The following is a 21,947-nucleotide window of genomic DNA, read 5'->3' as shown; positions in this document are numbered from 1 at the left end:
AAAAGAAGTTTTACCTGGCTCAGGTATGGACTTTCGGCGATTTGAAGGTCTGATTACCTGCCCGCAACAGGGAGGAACGTCATGTGAAAATTCGGGGGCAATCCGTCCAGCCGTTTCGGCGTTAGGGAGTGACTAACAAAGTCACTGTTTGCTTTTTATATATATAGATTTGGATGATGGCATAGAGGACATGCTAATCACATTTGCAGATGACATCAAATTAGGAAGACTCAGAATTCAAAATGATCTTGAAAGTTTAAAAAGCTGGGTCAAAACTAACAAAATTACATTCAAAAGGGTATGCTAGTGAATAAAATTCTGCTAGTGAATAAAATTCAACTAGCATATTGACAACCACAATTGAAAAAGGATATTGACAAGCTGGAGCCTGTCCAGAAGAGAGCAAAATGGTAAAAGGTCTGAAATCCATGCCCTACGAGGAGAGATTTAGAGAGCTGGGCATGTTTAGTCCAGAGAAGTGAAGCCTAAGGTGTGACATGACAGCCATGCTTAAACATTTGAAGGGATGTCACGTTGAAGAGGGAGCAAGCTTGGTTTCTGCTGTGTGAGAGAGTAGGACAAAGAGTAATGGGCAATGACAAAGAGTAATGGATTCAAGGGGCAGGAAAAGATATCCCACCTAAACATTAGGAAGAACTTCCTGACAGTCAGGGCTGTTCGAGAGAGCAATGCGGTGGTGTCTCCTTCTTTGGAGATTTTTGAATGGAGGCTGGGTGGCCATCCGTCAGGAGTTCTTTGACTGTGTCTTCCTGCAGGGCAGGGGGTTGGACTGGATAATCCTTGTGGTCTTTCCCAACTCTATGATTATGAAGTCAATGCAACAATAACGTTAATTAAGGCTCCAGCGATACCTCCCCAGCAATATAGGGAATCATCTGAGATGATAAAAACAGACCGCTTCAGGCTAAATGCACACTACTAAAATGGTGTTAAAAGATCAACTGCTTAATTAAGAGCCTGAGTGTACAGAAAAATTTTGCCTGGTGCAAAAAGAAAGCCCCGCAGAGGCACCAGGAAAGGCTGCAGGGAAAGGACATTCCAGAGGCGAGGGGCCATTGCTGGAAGAGCTTTGTCTCTGGTTGCCATCCCCCTCCCCTCTGAAGGCCCAGACACAGGAAGCAAGGCTGCGGAGGCCAAGCTTCACTGACAGACTGGACGATATGGGATTGCTGCGATGTGCTCACTCTTCTTGAATTCACAGCTTTCTTTATTCAAGGGAAAAGTATCTCCCTGCCTTTTTATCTCTGCAATGAAAAAGACTTACTTAAAAAAATGAATATTGGTAGTTCAAGAAAGCACAAAGATCATGGCAACCCACTGGTACAGTGCAATAATGTTTTTCTATCCATTTCCACTGCCCAGTAGCATAGGGCACTGGGGCAAGCAACGAGAGTGTCTCAGGAACAACAGCGTCTGAATTTTTAGCTTACCTTTTCAGTTCAATGCAGCTTGAGCCCGTTCAATCAGTTTTGGACCCTAAAAGAAAAGAGACACTCAGACGTTGCAGGTGAAAGATGAGCCAGACACATCTCTCCAGCAGATCATTTAATCTGGCAGATTCGATTAGCTGTCATGATTTTCAGTTAAGTTCTAGGAAGTACCCTGTTAAAACATAACTATGGATCGGCCCATGTAAACTGCCATTTTATAATTCCAAATAGAGTTGCCAACTCCTACTTAAGTAATTCCTAGAAATTTGGGGGTGAAGTCTGGGGCGGGCAGAGTTTGGGTTAGGGATGGGATGGGATAGAGTCCCCCCTCCAAACATCAGTTATAATTTTGGGAGAAATTCAGACCCACCCAGAGGTTAGTGAACGTACTTCCCAAATGCTGCACCCAAGCAGAAATACATTGTTTTGAGCCACAGTCCCTGCGCCCCGCGCCGAGAGCCCTGCCTGGGGTGGCTGCGCATCACTCTGTGTTTGAGAGGATAGATTGCAGAAGAAGGGCTGGCAACCCTCGAAAAGACTGTGGGGGGGAGGGAGCAGCAGAGCAGACCGTGCCTTGCCTTCCCCTCCTCTCCTAGCAGCGTGTCTGGGGGCCATCATGGAAATTAAGAGCCCCGCAACACAAGGGCCTGCAGCAAGTGAGGAGAATCAGAGGCAGACCAGCTATGTAAGATGTGGATAGCAGATCTATAAGCATAAGCATTTTATTATCGTTGTTTACAGCACAACGAAATTTACCTGGGTCTACCGAAATCAGTTCCCCCAGAGAATCGCTCAGAACCAGGACTGAGGCAAAAGTGGTTACAATTTTATTAAGGGGTCAAAATAATTAAAGTTCACAGCACACGGAATTAGGAGGCCTAAGAAATAAGGGAAGAAGTCCGGGAGAGACCGAGAGAAATGGTCAGTATTTCTTATAGGGAGCAATGATGGGTGCAAGGAGGAAGGCCTAAGTGCAAAGAATTGTGGACTTGGGGGCTCCAGACACAGGGAAAACTGACCCTCTGGCAGTGATGGCAACACTAAGCTCCATTCCCAGGCATGTTGGGACTGAGTCGAGATTCAACTTGCCCAAGACTTGATGAGTTTTTGGCAGTGCTGATGAGATTAAAAGCAAAGAAACTCAGGAAGTTTGATGACCCTTAATAGCCAAACAGGAGATTGCTGAGACGGTTGATGCCAGGGGAAAGGGTGCAGGGCAGCACAGGAGGGTCTCCGATGAGATTAGGGCAGGGACCTTTGCAAGACCACAGCCAAGTCTGCTTTCTCAAGATTATGAGTAGCTGGGCATGGTCTGAAACTAAGAACATAAGAACATAAGAACTAGCCTGCTGGATCAGACCAGAGTCCATCTAGTCCAGCATTCTGCTACTTGCAGTGGCCCACCAGGCGCCTTTGGGAGCTCACATGCAGGATGTGAAAGCAATGGCCTTCTGCGGCTGCTGCTCCTGAGCACCTGGTCTCCTAAGGCATTTGCAATCTCAGATCAAGGAGGATCAAGATTGGTAGCCATAGATTGACTTCTCCTCCATCAATCTGTCCAAGCCCCTTTTAAAGCTATCCAGGTTAGTGGCCATCACCACCTCCTGTGGCAGCATATTCCAAACACCAATCACATGTTGTGTGAAGAAGTGTTTCCTTTTATTAGTCCTAATTCTTCCCCCCAGCATTTTCAATGGATGCCCCCTGGTTCTAGTATTGTGAGAAAGAGAGAAAAATGTCTCTCTGTCAACATTTTCTACCCCATGCATAATTTTATAGACTTCAATCATATCCCCCCGCAGACGTCTCCTCTCCAAACTAAAGAGTCCCAAACGCTGCAGCCTCTCCTCATAAGGAAGGTGCTCCAATCCTTCAATCATCCTCGTTGCCCTTCTCTGCACTTTTTCTATCTCTTCGATATCCTTTTTGAGATGTGGCAACTAGAACTGAACACAGTACTCCAAGTGCGGTCGCACCACAGCTTTATATAAGGGCATGACAATCCTTGCAGTTTTATTATCAACTCCTTTCCTAATTATCCCCAGCATAGAGTTTGCTTTTTTCACAGCTGCCATGCATTGAGTTGACATTCCCATGGAACTATCAACTAAGACGCCCAAATCCCTTTCCTGGTCTGTGACTGATAGCGCTGACCCTTGTAGCATGTATGTGAAGTTTGGATTTTTTGCCCCTATGTGCATCACTTTACATTTTGCTACATTGAACTGCATTTGCCATTTCTTAGCCCACTCACCTAATTTATCAAGGTCTGCTTGGAGCTCTTCGCAATCCTTTGTGGTTCTCACCACCCTACATAATTTGGTATCGTCTGAAAACTTGGCCACCACGCTACCCACCCCTACTTCCAGGTCATTTATGAATAGGTTAAAGCGCACTGGTCCCAAAACGGATCCTTGGGGGACACCACTCCCTACATCTCTCCATTGTGAGAATTTCCCATTTATACCCACCCTTTGTTTCCTGTTCCTCAACCAGTTTTTAATCCATAGGAGGACTTCCCCTCTTATTCCTTCATTGCTGAGTTTTCTCAACAGAGTTTTCTCAAACTCTGCTTTCTTCATTTGCGGGGTGGGGGGGGGGGTGGGGGATGTCACGTGCCAGGCAGACTCTTGCTTAATTCTTGAATGAAGGCTGGCATCCATCTTACCCTTGTTCTGCTTCATGAGGCTGGGCTGATATCAAGGCTATGAGTGGCACTGCAGTTGATCCCAGCATGAAATCCCCCCTCCCCATTGGATGATAGGCCCCTAAACAGGTTGATTTTCATCCAACTGAGGTTTTTTTTAAATGACTATTGCTATTTTATTAATGTGTACGCGCATTCCAACCATCAGTTGGCTCAAAGTGCCGTTTTCCTCATAGACTTCATTTAAAAAATAAAAGCAGGCAATGAAAACATTCTGGGGTTTGTGTGTGTGTGTGCGTGTGCGTGTGCGCGCTGTCAAGTCACAGCTGACATATAGTGACCCAACAGGGTTTTCAAGGCAAGAGATGTGCAGAGGCGGCTAACCGTTGCCTGCCTCCATGGCATCACCCTGGTATTCCCTGCAGACCTCCCATCCAATTAGTAACAAGGGCTTCTGAGATCTGACAAGATCTGGGGTCATCCAGGTGAGGACCAAGAGATGCTGGTAGATCACAATAATAGATGGTTAGAATGGGATTGTGCAGCAGCAATTGCCTATTATTGAAAAAGTGCAAACAAATCCCTCTAAATATGTGGGGAGATGCATAGACAGGTAAATGTTAAAATCATGTAAATCAGATATAAATAAAATGTAGTGTTGTTTTTTTAATCAAACTGTTCAGTTCTCCTATAACCTTTCATGGGCAACCCATAGGAAGACCGCTCTCCTAGATACATCTAATAGTATGTCAGCATTACTACGTTTCTCCTACAGCTGTGGCCACTCCTTTATCCCTCCTTTCCTCAAATTTTTCAATGCCAACGTCGCCTCGAGATTGCTTCATGGAGTCCCAATTTGGGTTCAAACTATTAACCACTCCTTGAATTCCCTTCAATCCAATTTTTTTCACAAGATAACTGGACTCCCAAATTGCGTGCCCTATGCAGCCCTTTGTCTGGAGTTAGGTCAAAACTCCTTGGAATCAGCCGCTTGGCTGAGGGCTTTTAGATTCTGGCTGCAAATTCATTTTCTCTCGGACTGTAATTCCCTGGTCCACCATCTGCTCTCTGACACCCATTCCAACCCCTGGTTTTCCATAATCGAAGAAAAGATGGCTTCTATTGGACTGTCAGTGGATTCACTTTGCCCTTTGTCCTATTCAGAAGCCTATAGAAAATTAAAAGGTCAACTATTGGATAGAGAGTTCTCTACCCTAATCACCGCAGCCAAGAAAATGTGCTCCCCCCTGTATTTTTCTCTCCCATTTGAACAGGGCCACTTGGCACACTACCTGTACTGTTTAATAAACCCTGCTCAAAGGAGAGCCATAATGCTCGCCAGGTTTAATGTTATGCCTTCTGCCTTGTTACAGGGCAGATTTAACAAGCAAGAAAAGGCTAATAGATTGTGCCCGTGTTATGATGGCTCAATTGAATCTCTGGCCCAACAATTACTACACTGTTTCAGATTCAAGGAAATCAGATCCAAGTATGTGAATCTTACTCCTTTACATTTACCCGATCTCCCTGATTTATTTAGATTACACTACTTGCTGGACAATTCTGATCCTTCTCTCTGTATGATAGTGGCAGACTTTCTTCTGGAAATTACTAAATGCCAGTAGATTTCCCTCCACTTAACATTTATTTCCTGTACTGTACATGTCTTTTAATCAGTTTTTTTTACTATTGTTGTACTGTTGTCTATGCCTGTAAAGGCTTGCTACTACAAACTGTTCAGTGTTCATTCAACAGTTTGGGCCACTCCCCACTTACCTCATCTGAGTGCAACCCCGCAGCGACCCCTCGTAGAAAAGCCTCCGTGGCTTTTGACCATGGAGACATTTGTTCCCCACTCATTTTCCATTCAGGAAATAGCGCGGGGTTCCACATCAGGAGTCAAAGAGGCAATCGAGCGTTCTGATTGGCTGGCACGCGTGTGCATCATTTACACGTGGGAGTTGCAGCCAGCCGAAGGCGGGGCTCCATTTTGATTGGCTGACCCGAAAAGTTGGTTTGGATAAGCTGAACGCATTGTTTTGAGACGTCTGCACATGCTGACGTCACTACCCGTTGCAAATAGCTTGGGCAGAAAAACGAAAGTAAAAATCGGTTTCGGTTCACACCGCCGACAACCCTGTGCTCAGCAGCACTTTGCCAAGCTGCAAAACCGTGGAGCTCGAGCAAAAAAGAGCAAAAAAGAGCAATGTTGGCACGTCTTGTTGTGCACACGTCTCAATTTCCGAGCACTTTCTGACGGGGACACTCTCCCTAAACAAAATGGCGGTTCCTGTTTCCTGATTGGCCGGAAGCTGCGGATCAGAGCAAATCAGCCGCGCGTAAACAGCCGAGGTTCCCCACCCCCTCATGGCACCCGCGGGGTTTTTGAAAATGTTGCTCTTTGCAGAGGACCTAATTTGCCGCGCGACAAGGAGGTGGGAGAGCGGCAAATTAAGGGCAGCTGCGCAGTGGGCGCTGGTGACATGGGGAACGTCCATCCTCCTCTTGTCTTTTAAAGAGGTGACCCCGCGGCTTATGGGGAGTGGGGAGTGGCCCATAGTCCTTAGAGGTGTTAATGGCTGGGTTGGTAGCATTTTAGTTCATGTGCAGTTTTGAAAAGATGATGCAAACCTGCTTAGCAGGTATTCACTTGGTGCCAAATAGGACACTGCTGGTGATCAGCTCACTTCTGATTGCCACAGAACAAGGTAAGCGCAGCACTCGAACAGGCATCCCTATTTCCGTGTACTTGTTTGCCAGTGCAAAAGGTAAGCAGGCCAATGTTTTGCTTAATGAGCAATGGCTTAGAACTGGAGTCTTTTTTAAAAAGTAGAAGTTGAATGAGTGTTGAATAGCATTGTGGGGGTGGGGCTCCCTATGTCCTCATTCGAATCCCATGGGACAGACTGCCTTTTAAGGAAACATATACACTGGATTGTTGTTCCTTTTTTTAAGCATACCTCTTCTTGAAAGCATTGCTCGTGGTTTTCAGCTTGGCAGCATTTGCCCACTAATCCATAAAAATCGGTGATGATAGCCTTCAGTTGTTCCCCTGTGATGGTTGGCTTGCATTTAACCAAGTTGACGAGCAACCTGAAGAGAGATTAAAAGTTAGTTGAATTTCAATCATGGTGCCCCACTGACCACATCCTCATGGGGTTAGAGAACGTGAACGATCTCTGAAATACTGTAAATCAAGGGTTTGCCAAGTTCACAAGAAAATGGATTCTTCTACCTCAAAGAGTTACACAGAAGGGAAAATGTGCCGGGGGGGGGGGGGTTTCCCCCCTCCTGACAGTGTGTGGAACCGTTTCTTTCACTGCATGAAGTTGGGGGCCTTCCCTTGGCCTAGAGTTCTGTTTCCCGGAAGCCCCCTTTGAAGCTGTCCAGGTTCCTTCTCCCCTGAAATCCACTCTGCTGCCAGCCAGGGTTCCTTGGCCTCAGCCTGGCTGATCTTATCTCTGTTGCTACCAGGGGTGCCAACTCTGCGTGGGAAATTCCTGGAGTTTTGGGGGGTGGGACCTGGGGAGGGCTGGGTTTGGGGAGGACCTGCAGCAGAGTGTCGTGACACAGAGTCTACCTTCCAAAGCGGCCATTTTCTCCAGGGAAACTGATCTTGGTTGTCTGCAGATGCAATGTAATAGGGGAAGATCTCCAGACCCCACCTGGAGGTTGGAACCCCTAGTTGCTTCTCAGTCCTTAAAGGAAGAGCTTGCCTTAGTGTGAGAGCTTTCGATTCCTCTCTTCCTTATTCCCAAGGACACAGTTTACATCCAACCAAAGCTTGACCAAAGGAGCAAAACTGATTCTTGTAACCATGTACATCAATTCAATGAAGTAGCCATGTGAGGCTCAAATGTTCCATTCTCAACTACATATAAGCTTTCCTTTGTTATGGTTAAGGATAGGTCTCATTGTATCACTGATTTAGTGCCATTTAATACACCTATTTTAAAAGAAGACTTAAAACAACATTCAAGGTTCCTGGTGACCAACACAATACCGTTGGAATAAGCGACTTCTGCATGCCTGGACACTGGAGGGTGCTGTGTATCTCACTCTAACTGTGATGTTGCCTCTCTTGTTTGCCCTCCTTGTCTGGGCCAGGAGACCGCCCACTAACTTCCTTTCTTCCCCATGCTGGTTTCACTTCTGTCCTAGCCTTTGACCTGAGTGCATGGTCAATGGCAGCCTGCTCAGTGGGGCTTTCCCACTGTAACATTCTCTCACCTGCACACACGTGATAGAGTGCCCACTTGTCCATAGGGAAAGTATTCTCTTAGACCAGTGGTGGCGAACCTATGGCACACATGCCAGAGGTGACACTCAGAGCCCTCTCTGTGGGCACATGCGCACAGAGTTTGTCATGTAGGGGGAGCGGAAAATCACACACACACCCCACACACACATCTAGGCTGGTCTTGTTTCTGAGTACACCCCCCTAGGGTTGTGATTCACCCATTCAAAGTGTTGCACAGTTGCTTCACCAAGCTTACTCCCGAGTAACGTGCACCTCAGAGCCAACCGTTTTTTCTAAACTAAAACCTCAGTATTCAGGTTAAATTGCCATGTCGGCACTTAGCGATGAATAAGTGGGTTTTGGGTTGCAATTTGGGCACTCGGTCTTGAAAAGGTTTGCCATCACTGTCTTAGACTAGGGTTTCTTTCCCTTTGTCCTGGAACAAAGCTCTGAACTGGAGATGCTTGAATAAATGTAAGTTTTACCTTTTGCATTTTATCTCTTGAGAAGTTTCTATAAACTGCACTCACACACACTACTGGTCAGATCCATAATTAGAAACAAAATCTAACAAGTACAACCTCTGGCAAATGGCTCTCCCTCAAAAGGTAGCAAAGTCCCTACTGCAAAACAAAAACAAAAAAAACGCCATCATTAGATGGTCCTGATGTAGGCCCAGTTCCAAACCAAACTTTTGGGGCCAAAGCATTTGAAAGTGCTCACAGGTCAGCTCCAGTCACTCCATGATATAGTGAATTACCGTATGTGGATCTATTTTATGGGGGCTGAGAGCCAGACCCAGGCAATGTGGGCATGAAGAAGCAACAGCCCTGGAGGGGGAGGCAGGACACGAAGAGCAGGCCAAGGACAACGGAAGGAGTTCCAACATGTGCCAGGGTGGCAAGTTAGGATCAGTCACGGCCGCCCAGGCTGTGTCACCACCTCCCCAGCCCGATCCCTGCCCAGGCCGCAGGTCTCACCTGGGCTTCCTTTTTTCCGCGTCAGCATTGGCTGTGCACAAATCTTCATGGAAGGAGAACATTTCTGGAGCGCAGGGGGCGGGGGCGTATCCGTCATCGACTTCTATGGCACTGAAGCATTCCCGTCGGAAAGCATAGTTGTTACTGCAGCACTGGCAGATTTGGGAGTTTATGGGGTGTTCTTGATGTTCCAGGCACACGCTCCCCAGCACAAGGTCCGTCTTGACCGAAAGAGAGAGAACACGTGGACGCGTTCACGGCAGGACTAGCAGACAGATGGACAGACTTTTCATAGGCAAACAGTAACCGTTCTTAATCTTCCTTCATGCAGTATTGGTAACATTGCTTTATTATGATGTCTTATTGTTTTTAACCTTGTGTAAAATGCCTAGAGACTTTGGTATGAGGCGGGGCATAAATAGATAAACGAACAAACAAAGCACGTCTTCTATTAAGAATAGTGTAAAAACACAATGAGAAAAACACAGCACTGCAGGGGAAATGAAGAGACGCTCAGTGACAGCCCCCAGGCGCAGCTTGGGGCAGAACCCCCCTTGCAGGGTGGACGCGGGGACTCCCTGCAGGCGCTGGGCTGGGCTGAGTGTTTCCTGTGGTTCATGCAAGAAGAGGCTTGCCCGGTGAGGCTGCAGGAGGCTGCATCAGACAGCACGACTCACCTCTCTACCATCTGAACAGAGAGGCATTTGCCAGCAGCGCTTTTTGGAGCTGAGCAGGGCTAGGAGGGGCTCCCTGCCACTTGGCTCTCACCTGCTCCACGTGACTGGCAGAGTGGGGCTGATAACTAAGCCTGGTTGGGCTCTCTCTGGGGATGGCAGGACAGTGGGGGGGGGGTGGCAGATACCTGACCTCAGTGGGTAGGATTACCAACTGCCAGGTGGGGGCTGGAAATCACCTGGAATTACAAAAGATCTCCAGACTACACAGATCTCTTATTTGTTCATTTAATTTATTTATTCCCCTTCCCCTGGAGAAAATGGCTTTTTTGGAAGGAGGGCTGGGGTGTCATCTTTGAGGAAAGAAAATGACAACTACAAATCCACTGTTTTATTGTACAATATATTTATACTTTGAATTTTTGCACAAATGGAATGCTATGTATTTATATGTATTCTGATTTTAAATTATTGGCTGGCCCAAAGGCCATAATAATAAACTACTTACTACTACTGCTGCTGCTGCTGCTGCTGCTACTACTATTACTATTGCACAGTATAAATTTGGACTGTTTTACTCTTTCCAGATTGTGGATTGGAAAGAATAAAACAGTGCATTTGTAGTTGTCATTTTCTTTCCTTAAAGATGACACCACAGTATTATACCCTAGCCAGGTTGCTCCCCTCCCCTCTCTAAGCCCCACTGTCCCAGGCTCCACCCCCAAACCTCCAGGTATTCCTGACACTGTGCATGAACTCTGCTGTGCAGATTGAGGAGGCGGCACTTCGGCTTCTGCAGCACTAACTGCCCGTCTCCTTCCTCCTTTTTCTTGCAATGTGCCAGCATTGCTGGTCTCCCACAGAGGTGGCTTTTAATGCAAGTTTTATAGGATTTTAAGAGGTTTTAGCAGAGCTAACAGATTTTAACTCCCCCCTTCTAGGACCGTTTTCAAGATGGCGACGGGACTGGACTGGTGATAACACAGTTCCCTCAGATACTTTCTCTGGAGTGATACGAGTGACTCCAGCAAGGAACATAGGACTGCCTAAACACAGCTGGGGAATTACAAACACTTCCTGACTTGCAACAACATTGAAGGCTTCTTTGTCAACACTGAGGAGTTTCTTTCTATTTTGGAAATAGGCTGTGATAGTAGGGTCATAAGTTAAGTTCAAGGTTTTAAAGACTACTGTTAAATTTTAATTGTGATTTTCGGGTACTCCCTTGTTGTGGGATAGAACTGAGTGGGGGCGGCTGGAAATAGTTGCAAACTGCCAGCAGGCGTTGGAAGGATTTGTAAATGACTTCCGGCAAGAGGCAGCGAGAGATTGAAGACAGCTGCTCCCCACCGGCCAGCAAACAACTTAAGATAAATGATTATTTTACGACCAGGAATGTAAGAGATGTTTCAAGTGATGAGTTTAACGTGCCAGTGTCAAATCGCTATGCTCTATTTGATCAAAGAGCTTACGGAGGAAGGGGCAAATGCAATGGAAGATACTGCTCCTACCCCCTACCCCTTCGAAAGCAGAGAACAAACAGAGCAACTACCTGACAGCATAACGGACCCCTCAAGGCTTTGCAATCTGATAGCAGTCTCCCTCCAAGAGATATTTAAGTGCCTAAATTACCTTAACAACAGAGTGAACTCGTTGATGGACTTAATTAAGGGGGAGAACACAAGAGGTAGCAAGCAAATCCTAAGCGGCCCCAGCGAACCAGAGAACCGGGAGAAAGGAGGTTACTGCAAGCAGAGCCGAGGAGGTTACTGCAAGCAGAGCCGGGCACTCCCTTCGGTAAAAGAGACCCAGAAGCCCTTCACTCCAAGGATCAAATATGCAACCAAGCTAGGAAATGCTTGATCAGGATGGCCACACAGCTTAACCTGTTCTGGCTAAATGGGCTCATTCCGTTTCCAAACTCCGGAGAATACACCTTCACTTCATCAAGGGGATCCAGCGTAATAGACTACATTTTGATCTCACCCCTCACAGCAAGCTGCATCGATTCATTTGTTGTAGACAATTACTTGCTGAGCGATCATCTACCCCTTCTCCTTACCCTGGATCTGGATAGAAGCAACACGTCCTCACTTGAACAAATTTACCCACAATACATTAGATTGAAGTGGAGTGCAAGGATGGAGGTGGTGTGCCTAGATATACTTGGCTCTCAAGAAGCGTTGACTTTGAAAGATAAGGTAATTGAGAACTCAGTCCTGGAGGAGGCGATCACTGGGTTTGAATCTCTTGTACAATCTATTTTCTCAATACTGCATGATTGGCAAAGAATGACGAGAAAATCCAGTGCCAGGCCCAAAAGCTGGTTTGATAAAGAGTGCATAATAATAAACAAGCAGATCTGCTCTCTCTACAAGGACTATCGCTACACACATAACGACCTCCTCCTCATAAAAATTGGAGAATCCAAACAACAACTCCAATTACTTATGGGCCAAAAACATAAATCTTGCATCATAGCTGACTGGGAACTGCTGCTAGAGGCATCCCAAACAAATGATGCAAGGAAATTCTGGTCAATAGTAAACAGGACAAACTACCCCCAGGGACCATCCAGGGTAGATATCACCCTAGAGAGATGGGGTGAGTACTTTTCGAAAGTGTTTGCCGAAACAAATCCCACCCAAGCAAATAGTGATAGCGAAAGCCCAGTGGGACCAAGCTGGGATCCGGTGACTTACCAAGAGATCATCCCCTTGATACAAAACTTGAAGTCAAATAAGGCCCCAGGCAGCGATGCCATCATCCCCGAAATTCTGAAAGCAAACCCTCTATGGTGGGCAAATTTACTAGCCAATCTTTTTACAAGGATCAATGAAAAGGGGATAATGCCGAAGGCATGGACTTCCTCCGTGCTGGTCCCAATATTCAAAAAAGGAGACCAAAGTGAACCAGCAAATTATCGATCCATTAGCCTGCTTTCTATCATTGGGAAGATTTATGCCAAACTTCTCCAAATCAGACTAGAGACATGGGTAAAGCAAAACAATATTATTGGTCCCGAACAAGTGGGTTTCTCCAAGGGGAAATCAACACTAGACCAAGTTCATGTCCTGGCCCACTTAGCCAACAAATACTCCAAAAACAGCTCTACTAAATTAAGTGTGGCCTTTTTGGATCTTAAGGGGGCATTTGACTCTGTGAACCGAAAAAAGCTCTGGGGAAAACTTGCTGCCCTCAATATTGATTCAAGACTTCTTTTTCTGATAAAACAACTGCACACGCAAAACTCATGCCAGGTAAAAGACCACAGGGGATTTTTGTCGAACCCGGTCCAGGTAAAAAAGGGAGTCAAACAAGGCTGTGTACTAGCCCCCTTATTATTTAACATCTTCTTACATGACCTCCCCATAGCCCTGGCCCGAGTGGATGGGCACAGCCCTAAGATCGGCCCAAAGCATGTCCCTCTCCTGTTATTTGCGGACGATGCAGCCCTATTATCCCTTTCTCGTGTGGGTCTAACAAGACTCCTGCATGGATTCATTGACTTTTGTGAGACAAATGATCTGCAGGTGAATTATGACAAAACTAAGATCCTGGTTTTTGGAAAAAGCAGTAAAAAACAAGTCTGGAAGATAAAGGGCCACTACATTGAGCAAGTGAAAAATTTCAAATATCTAGGACTCTGGTTTAGCAATAACTTGTCGTGGTCCACTCATCAAAAATATATATTGGCTCGGGCCCAGTCAAATGCAAATGCCACTAGGAGGTTTTATCATTCTAGGGGCAACCAATATATTCCTCCAGCTCTGCAAGTGTTCAAAGCAAGGGCGAGAGCACAACTGCTTTATGGAGCGTCCATTTGGCTAACACCCAACAACAGTACCATCAGATCATTCCATTCTAAATTTCTGCATAAATTATTTGGGGTGCCAAACTGCGTCCCATATGCAGAATCTGGCCAATACTCTATAGAGGCCACTATCTGGTTAAACATCATAAAATTTTGGCTGCATATTCACTATCAAAGCTCCGACAACTCACTGATGCAACTCACCTTGAGAGAACTCCATCATTCTAAATGGTGCACAACAGTTATAACAAAGATTGCGGAATTGGGCTATGATAGTGACTCTCTGAACATGCCAACCAGTACTGAGACATTTGCCCTCATCAAAGAGCGGCTACTAGCAATGGATTATCAACAACTGCAGAGCTTGGCCAACAAATCCTGCTCGCCAATGAACGTGGCAATTCCATTTGTGCAGGGAAACCCAGCCTACTATATCGCAGCGCTTACCAACCCTATAAATATAGGAGAGCCTACATGCTGGCTAGGTTTAATATTATGCCATCCCCACTCCATAGAGGAAGACTCAAGGGTCTACCTAATGATAAGAGGCTTTGCCCCTGCAGCCCAGGGCAGTTGGATTCCATTCCGCACATCCTCCTCCACTGCCCACTTTACCAGAAACCAAGATCCAGCTTATTAGTACAAATCATTGACTCTATGAAAACCCTGACAGAGCTTGATAAAGTAAATATGCTCTTAAACTGCAATGACCTTGACTGTTGTCTCGCAGTGGCAAAGTTTCTGGCTGAGGTATGCGAGCTGAACTTATGATCCAGTGTGAAGTTTTACCTAGTAATTTTAACTGTATTTATATTGTATGTTCTGTATGCCAATAAAGGCTTATTGAAATTGAAATTAATGCAAGTGTCGCCTCGTGCGGACCCAGCTCTCTGCGCCTCCTTCAGTGTGCAGTGATCAGGGATAAGACAAAGGGGGGAAATTCTACTCACATATCCTTCAGCACAGACCAGCTTCTTATCCTCCCCCAGTTGGCAACATTTGGCAGCAACGGCACGCAGTTGTTCTGCGTACTGGTCCAGTTTCTCAAAGGACAGCTGTGGGGCTTTCTTGGTGTAGCGAACAAGAAGCCTGCAAAGCAAAGTCCGGGTGAGTTCCAGGCAGAACAGATTCGACATGAGCATTCGTGAGGCCAGGCTGGAGACCACAGTGAGACGATCACATCAGCCGGCCCAAGATGAGGGCAAGCAGACAGGAAGAACGTACGCATTTTTGAACTTGTAGTCTCCCAGGCTTGCATAAAGTTCACAGTTGGTCCTTATCACTTCCATGGCATCGGCAAAGGTTTTGTTGAGGTCAGGTTTCTGAAAGAAAGTTGAAATGTTGCTGAATGGGCTGGAAAGAGCACAGCATCCAGGAAGACCGGAGCGCTGCCTTTTTTTGAGAGGAAGCATTCAGGAAAACCCAAGAGCAGAATCTATAATGACATGACCTTCACTGAAGCCTGAACGTGGGATGGCAGAGAATTCATTCTATTCAGTGCACCCTAATTTCTTTTGTAGGGTTGCCACCCCTTCACTGGCAATCAGTGGGAGGCTGGGGAGGGGAGAAACTGGCAAAAACAGTATCACACAACACCGCAACATCACTGCAACAAGGGAAAGACATGGTAATACGACATTATGCAACCCCGTCAAAGCAGGCCATCCAATAGGCTGGCCTCCTCCTGGCTCCGCTGAATGTCACTCGGCAAACAGGCCCTCCTTCTCCCCATGCCGTTTTTCACCCTCCCCCACCCCTGCTCATCACCCCTGTAATGCATCTGGCTGACATCATTCCACTGAGCATTTATCTGCTCCCCACTGTGGCACCACTGGTTGTCAGCAGAGGCAAATCTAGGCAAACTGGAGCCCGGGGACAAAACCTGAGCTGGCGCCCTCCCCTCCCTGTATGGGCGGCCACCCTCCCCCACCATGACCAACAATGATTTTTTGCACCAGCTCACAAAACACCTCCCACCACCAGCAAAACATATATGGTTCTCCCCCACCAACTCTAATTTTGTCCTCACACCAACCCTATGAGGTAGGTTGTTAGCCTGAGAAACAGCTCCAAGCCAGTGCAAGTGGGAATTAAGCATGTAAATCTCTCACAAATCACCACCAGCAAAACATTTACCAAACAAATGTCAGGATCATCTTTCACAGAACACCTCCAGTGGAATCCACCCCCAAACAGCATCACTTTTAATGGTGTTTAAACCAGGGAGCTCAGATTCTTCTTCTAAATCCACCTTAAAGGGAGAATCTGGGGTCCTCGGTTAAAAAAATTTGAAAGTGATGCTATTTGGGGGTGGATCCCCCCCCCCCCCGAAAAAGCATCACTTTCTAGGGTTGGAGATTCGGATGAAACAAATACCAGATTTGGACAGAATCTGGGCAAATTTGGGCATATTCGGACAAAAATTGTCTGAATATGTCCTGCCCAAATATGAACGAATCCAAATGCAAGGTATTTGGACTTTTTGTGGGTATTTTTGATGTTTTCGGCCTGCAGGGGGCGCATTTTTTAATCAAGCAGTACCAAAATTACAAGATGTCATACGGAGACTGTCCTGATGATACCACCCAAGTTTGGTGAGGTTTGGTTCAGGGGGGGCAAAGTTATGGACACCTAAAGGGGTGCCCCATCCCCCATTGTTTCCAATGGGAGCTAACAGGAGATGGGGCTACCCATTTGAGAGTCCATAACGCTGGCCCCCCTGAACCTAACTTCACCAAACTTGGATGGTATCATAAGAATAGTTAACAGGTGATACCCTGAAATTTTGGTGTCACTAGCTTTAAAAATACACCTCTGACACGCACCCCAAGAAATTTGCCCAAGATTCTTTGTTTTGCAATGCCTTGGCTTCATTGTAGCCAATGGGGAATTTATGAGAGTGTGAGCAGGCTGCAAATTTTTGAAGATAGAGACACCAGACTTTCAAGGTGGCTCAGGAGGCCCTCCTTGTAATAGCATCCAGGCTTGGAGACCTTTGCTTCTGGGGGTTCAATTTTATGCCCCCCTCCATGTGCTCCTGCACATGAAGCTTGCTGGCTGAGTTCTCTCAGAACTCTCTCAACTTGCGCCCCCCCACCCCCAAAAGCAATGCTCACCAAGCTTGGATGCTATTACCAGGAGGTCTCTTGGAGCGAGAGTCTGGCGCCTCTATCTTCAAAAATGTGAAGCCAGTGCTTACCCACCCAGAAATTCCCCAGAATCTGCCAGGCTCTTCAGCAAGTTCTATGGTGGGAAAAAGTACTTTTCCTACCATAGATTTCAATGGGACTTTCTGTTATGCTCAGCTGGCTCTGTGGTAGAGGTTTCAACAGGAGGCACTGTGGCAGGGGTCTTGAAAAAATGGAAAAAAACACTAAAAAATGGAAAAAACACACAAACAACCCTGAAATTTTGGCGCCCCCCCACATGACCAAATGGGGGCTCCCAGGGACATGGGGTACCCCTTGTTCCTAGGCAAATATGCCACTGGTTGTCAGTCGTGAGGGTGTGGAAATGCTCACAATGTGACCACATGGTCTGACACAGGGCTGGATTTTGGAATGTGAACTCATAATTTTTATAGCATCTAGTTCTATCCTTAGAAAAGGCACCCAGAAGCTGCCTTGTGACTGCTACCTCCCCCCCATTAATTTCATAAGACCCACCTCTTTGCTGACGCACTCCTCGGTACTCTCAATTTTGCAGCACTTGTCCAACATCTCCTGATACTTTGTCCCAAATCTGTTCAGCAACTGTGGTGAGAGTTCTGGGTGTCTCCGCGAATACTCGTACAAAACCCTATGAATATTAGAGAACAACAAATGAATATTTCAAGTGTTGGCAGTGCTCAACTTGCTGAACTTGAATAAAATCACAGATTCAGAGCAATGCACACACATGCGCGCGCGCGCACACACACACACGGCTGAATAGGGACTCAGGGTTTTCATCTCATTATAGGTGATACTTTTCTGCATTCCTCCCTGCTCTAATCAAGCTGACTGCATTTTGGATCACTTTGCTGCAATACCCTTCCCACCTCCTGACTGGGTTAAAAGGACGCGGAGGTCTCAATTCTGACTCATACTTGACCAAGTGAGGTTTAGTCTCAAATGCTCATACCACAAAAATCTTGTTGGCCCCTAAGGTGTTTCTGGACTCAAATCTGACTCTTCTACTGGAAATTAAAATTGCTATTCTCTGAAATGTATAATATAAGTAACCTGTACAAAAAATCTTCAAAGGAAGTATTGGTAAAGTATTACTTCCCCTTTAATGAAAGCTCATAAGAGTTGCAAGAATTGAAATCTAAAATCAGGATTGTATTTTCAAAATTGATCTCCTTAAATGAAGGGATAACACAATATCGATGGAAGTTTCAGCTCAGTCTTTCTCGCCCAGTTCATTTTTGAAAGAGCTAAAAACAGAAAAGTCTTTAGCCGGACAACACATTTGAGAACGTAATTGCATCATTTGCTGGGCCTTCTCCACAAACAAATACCACAGCAGTTCCTGTAAGAAATCAGTACGTTAGTCTTGCAGACATTTAGGCTGACATCAGGGTTTTCTGCATCCTCATTTTCCTCTCATCTTCCTGTTTCTTGGGCTGGGTGGTGGTTCCTCTAGTGGTCAGTTCAACATTATACCTTTTAAAATAGACCATTAAAAACCTGTGTTTGAATCTGCAGGGAGATACGCTTCAGTGAAAGCCGTGTGCCGTCAAATCAACTACTAGAGGGACCAAAACACGCAGAACTGACACACCAGCCCAAAGAAACAGAAAATTAGACATGAGGAACATGAGACTGTGGAAAAGTCCTTCGTCCCGCTTTCCCTCTAATGTTGATTTCCTCTACTGGGGTAAACAGAGGATAGTTGAAATGCTGAATGCTATCTTCTGAGATTAAAAACATAGATCTAGTTGAAACTGACAGGCTTCAAAGTACTCCACTTAAGAGGTATGTTTAAAACCCAAGGGTTAATTTATAGCAACTGGACAAAACTATATAATGGACGGATCTCTTCAAGGATATTTAGTAATACTTTGAGGGAGCCTCTGCAGTACTCTGGTGTCCTGCTTCAAAAATCTTGGGATCATATCAAGTGGGCAGGAACCTCGAGGCCTCCCAGAAGATCTGATTAATTTGGAAGGACCTACAGCTAACGCAGAATCCATCAATTGCCTCCCACTTTATCAGCCTCAGAAACACAGATTACTTCAGCTATTGGTTGCTGCTTGGAATCTGAGCAAGAAAATCTTCTGTTTTTCAATTCATCTCTTCCTCAAACAGAACAAAGGTCATCAGAGACAGATTACCAACACCAAAGGGTTAACTCCAGGCACAATTATTTAACTTTTATTCAAGTGATCTCCGTTCCAATCTAAAAAACAGTCTTCCCATTCTCCAGAGCTAAGTATAATTGTCCCTTGGATGGCCATCTGCCGGAACAGCTGCTGACCAATAAGGGTTTGGGCACAGTGACTCTTCCTTCTGGCAATGGACTGCATGTCTGCAGCACGCCCAAGTGAACACTGCGTGATCAGCTAGACCAGGGGTCGGGAACCTTTAAGATCCAAAGGGCCATTTGGACCCATTTTCCACGGATAAGAAAACACTTGGAGCCGCAAGAGAGTGGGTGGGGACAAGCGACTGGGCTCCGAGGCCCCTTGCGAGGGGAGAGACATGGCTTGGGCTGTCAGGATGCTGAGCAGTGCTGCCACAGGTGGGGGAACTGTAGTGCAGCTTGCTGCATGTCGGGGCTTTGGAGCGTGTCGAAGAGCCCCGCGGAGCCCAACAAGGGCAGACGCCGCGGAGCTTGGTCGAAAGCCCCCCCCCCCATAGCTCCACACTTCTTCCACACTTCTTCTCGAGGCACCCGCAGGGCTGCAAGCATTGCCGGGCTGTCTCTCAGATCGCGGCACCTCCTTTCTCTCTCCTCAACCCACATTGCTTGGAGCCCTGCAAGTGATCCCGAGGGCGCACTCGTCCGTCCTTGCTGGGAGGTCGGCCGGGAAGGGCTGAGCAGGGATAGAGAGGCTGCCTGCGCCTCCTGCTTTCGCGACCAGTGGGGCTTCGCCCGGGGAGGACCTGCGGAGGAAGCTTGGCCGGTGCGGCGAGCCCTCTTTCCCCTTCCCGCTGACCTTGCGTGCACAGGGCTGGAGGTTGCCCTGCTCATCTGGCTTCTCCTCCTGCTCTGGCCCCCTCCCTCTTGATCTGGAGTATGGTAGCTGAAGGGTGGGCTGGTGGTGGAGGAGAGGAGGAGGTGCCCCAGAAGCGGCGGCAGCACTTGCCATGTGAAGGGCCGAGGCTGGGCCGAGGCGTCTCCATGCCAGCCTGCCCACCTTTGCTGCCTCGCCTCCCCTCGGCTAGAGCCTCGGGCCAGCGGAGCAGACCTGCCAGGAACCTCTCTTTTTCTGCCCGCCCCCTCGGCGGCATGCTGAGAGTGGTGTCGCACCCTCCCTTCCTTCTGCACAACCGAGCACTGCCCCAGGAGCCAGTTGTGGGGCTCGGCGTTGGCCACGCTGGGGACGCGCGGCCGCCTCTCCCTGGTCCCCTCGTGTTGAGTGGCTAGCCGCTAGCCGCTAGGGTCCCAAGGAGCCATAGAACAAGAACAAAAGAGCCGCATGCGGCTCGAGAGCCGCACGTTCCCGACCCCTGAGCTAGACCAATCACTTGATTCTATGCTGCAGTTCATGCATACAGGACCAGCAGTGCCTCTATGGATGACAGCTATAATCCATGAAATGCAGGTAGGACTAGATTTTCCATCCCTATTGTAACTGTTTTACAATTGCAGAATGCTTGGGAACCGGACAGACAAGGGATGCATGTATATCCCGAGATGATATTAATGCCCCCCCCCCCCCCACATACACACACATAGATGGGACACTTTAACTTCTGCCATCATCACCATCACCATCACCATCATCATTCTCTAGCAGTCATGGGGCTGGCACTGTTCCAGTCCCTAAAGTAGCTAAATGGGGCAGTTCATGCAGAAGAGACAGGGTTCTGCACACTTTGGGAAAACTGAGAAAAATACAGGGGAAAATGTCTTTCCCCCACACCACTCCCCACTTCAAAGTTGGGGTGTCCCATTTAATTTTTGTCTTTGATTAGTTTGGGGAAGAGAACTGGTCCCTGTTCCAGGAAGAGCAGCCACAGGGCTTCCGTCTGCTCTTCTCCCCTCCAGGACAGTGGCAGCCGGGCAGCCTCCTCTGTGCCCGGGGATAAAACATTTGAGAGGCCAGAATGGAGGGCGCAGGGGCAGCTTTAGGGTTGCCCAGCCTATGTGACGTGGGGCGCTCCAGTTGTCCCTGCTTGCCCCCTGGTCCTGCCCTTTGGCTTCCTGACTTCATGAAGCCTCTTCCACCCCCATTCTAGACAGGGCTGCCAGTCAGGCAGATCTGTGCAGAGGCAGGAATGCCCGTGCCATACCCTTCCATGTGGTCATCCTGGTTCTCCGCATAGTGCCGGCACATTTCTCTGCTATCCCCAAACTCCTGGACTGCTGGAGACAAATCTGCAGGTGGGTCGTCATTGTCCATGGTCACAAGGCAGTATGGTCTCTCCAGCAGCGGCCTCTTGCAGCACTCGCTCACTTTAGGAGATATAACGTCTTGGTGTCCACAGATGAACTTTGTCAGTGCTATCTGTGTGAGCAGAGGGTCACAAAAGTAAATGTTGTGTTTCCAAAGCTGTGTTGGAGGGGGTGGGGGGCAGGGGGGGCCGGGTCTCCCTGGGAAGCATGACGGGGTTTCTGAATAAGCAAAGGAGCATTTTTTAGCCAAGCTTCCCTGCAAGACCAAGAGGCGTGACCTGCTCAGCTAAAAAAAGTGGGAAGGAGGAAAGAGCGGTCCAGAAGACTTAGACAATCTGAAGAGGAACCAGAGTGTAACATTCAGGTGTTTTCCAGTCTGATATTATCAAATAAATGCACATGTAGCTTTAGTGTCTGGTGAGGGATGTGCATTTAGAGGGTGGTCAGCAGGTCCCCCAGAACTATAATTGATGTCCAGATTTCAAAGATCAGCCCCACTGCAGAATACAGAGGGTGGCCTCAACGGTGTTTTAACATATTGAGGTCCCTCCCTGTCTCTTCTCACCCCCCAGGCTCCACCCCCAAATCTCCAGGAG

At 47.3% G+C, this 21,947-nt stretch overlaps 1 protein-coding gene across 1 annotated transcript in view; it reads right to left on the bottom strand.

Annotated features, from left to right (window-relative positions):
- The window catches only part of LOC125441026 (albumin-like), a 43,184-nt gene that overhangs the window by 5,460 nt on the left and 15,777 nt on the right, over nt 1–21,947 (bottom strand). Inside the window, exons 9-15 of the mRNA XM_048511281.1 lie at nt 21,249–21,469; nt 17,472–17,604; nt 15,031–15,128; nt 14,757–14,895; nt 9,319–9,539; nt 7,059–7,191; nt 1,452–1,497 (exon numbers count right to left, since the gene is read on the bottom strand). Of these exons, the coding sequence (XP_048367238.1) occupies nt 1,456–1,497; nt 7,059–7,191; nt 9,319–9,539; nt 14,757–14,895; nt 15,031–15,128; nt 17,472–17,604; nt 21,249–21,469 (987 nt within the window). The 3' untranslated portion in view covers nt 1,452–1,455. The remainder of the gene's footprint in view (nt 1–1,451; nt 1,498–7,058; nt 7,192–9,318; nt 9,540–14,756; nt 14,896–15,030; nt 15,129–17,471; nt 17,605–21,248; nt 21,470–21,947) is intronic.

This window comes from Sphaerodactylus townsendi, linkage group LG11 (assembly GCF_021028975.2).
Source record: "Sphaerodactylus townsendi isolate TG3544 linkage group LG11, MPM_Stown_v2.3, whole genome shotgun sequence".
Lineage (NCBI taxonomy): Eukaryota > Metazoa > Chordata > Lepidosauria > Squamata > Sphaerodactylidae > Sphaerodactylus > Sphaerodactylus townsendi.
Note: the sequence above shows the minus strand (reverse complement) of the source record. Positions and strands in the feature narration are given on the sequence as shown.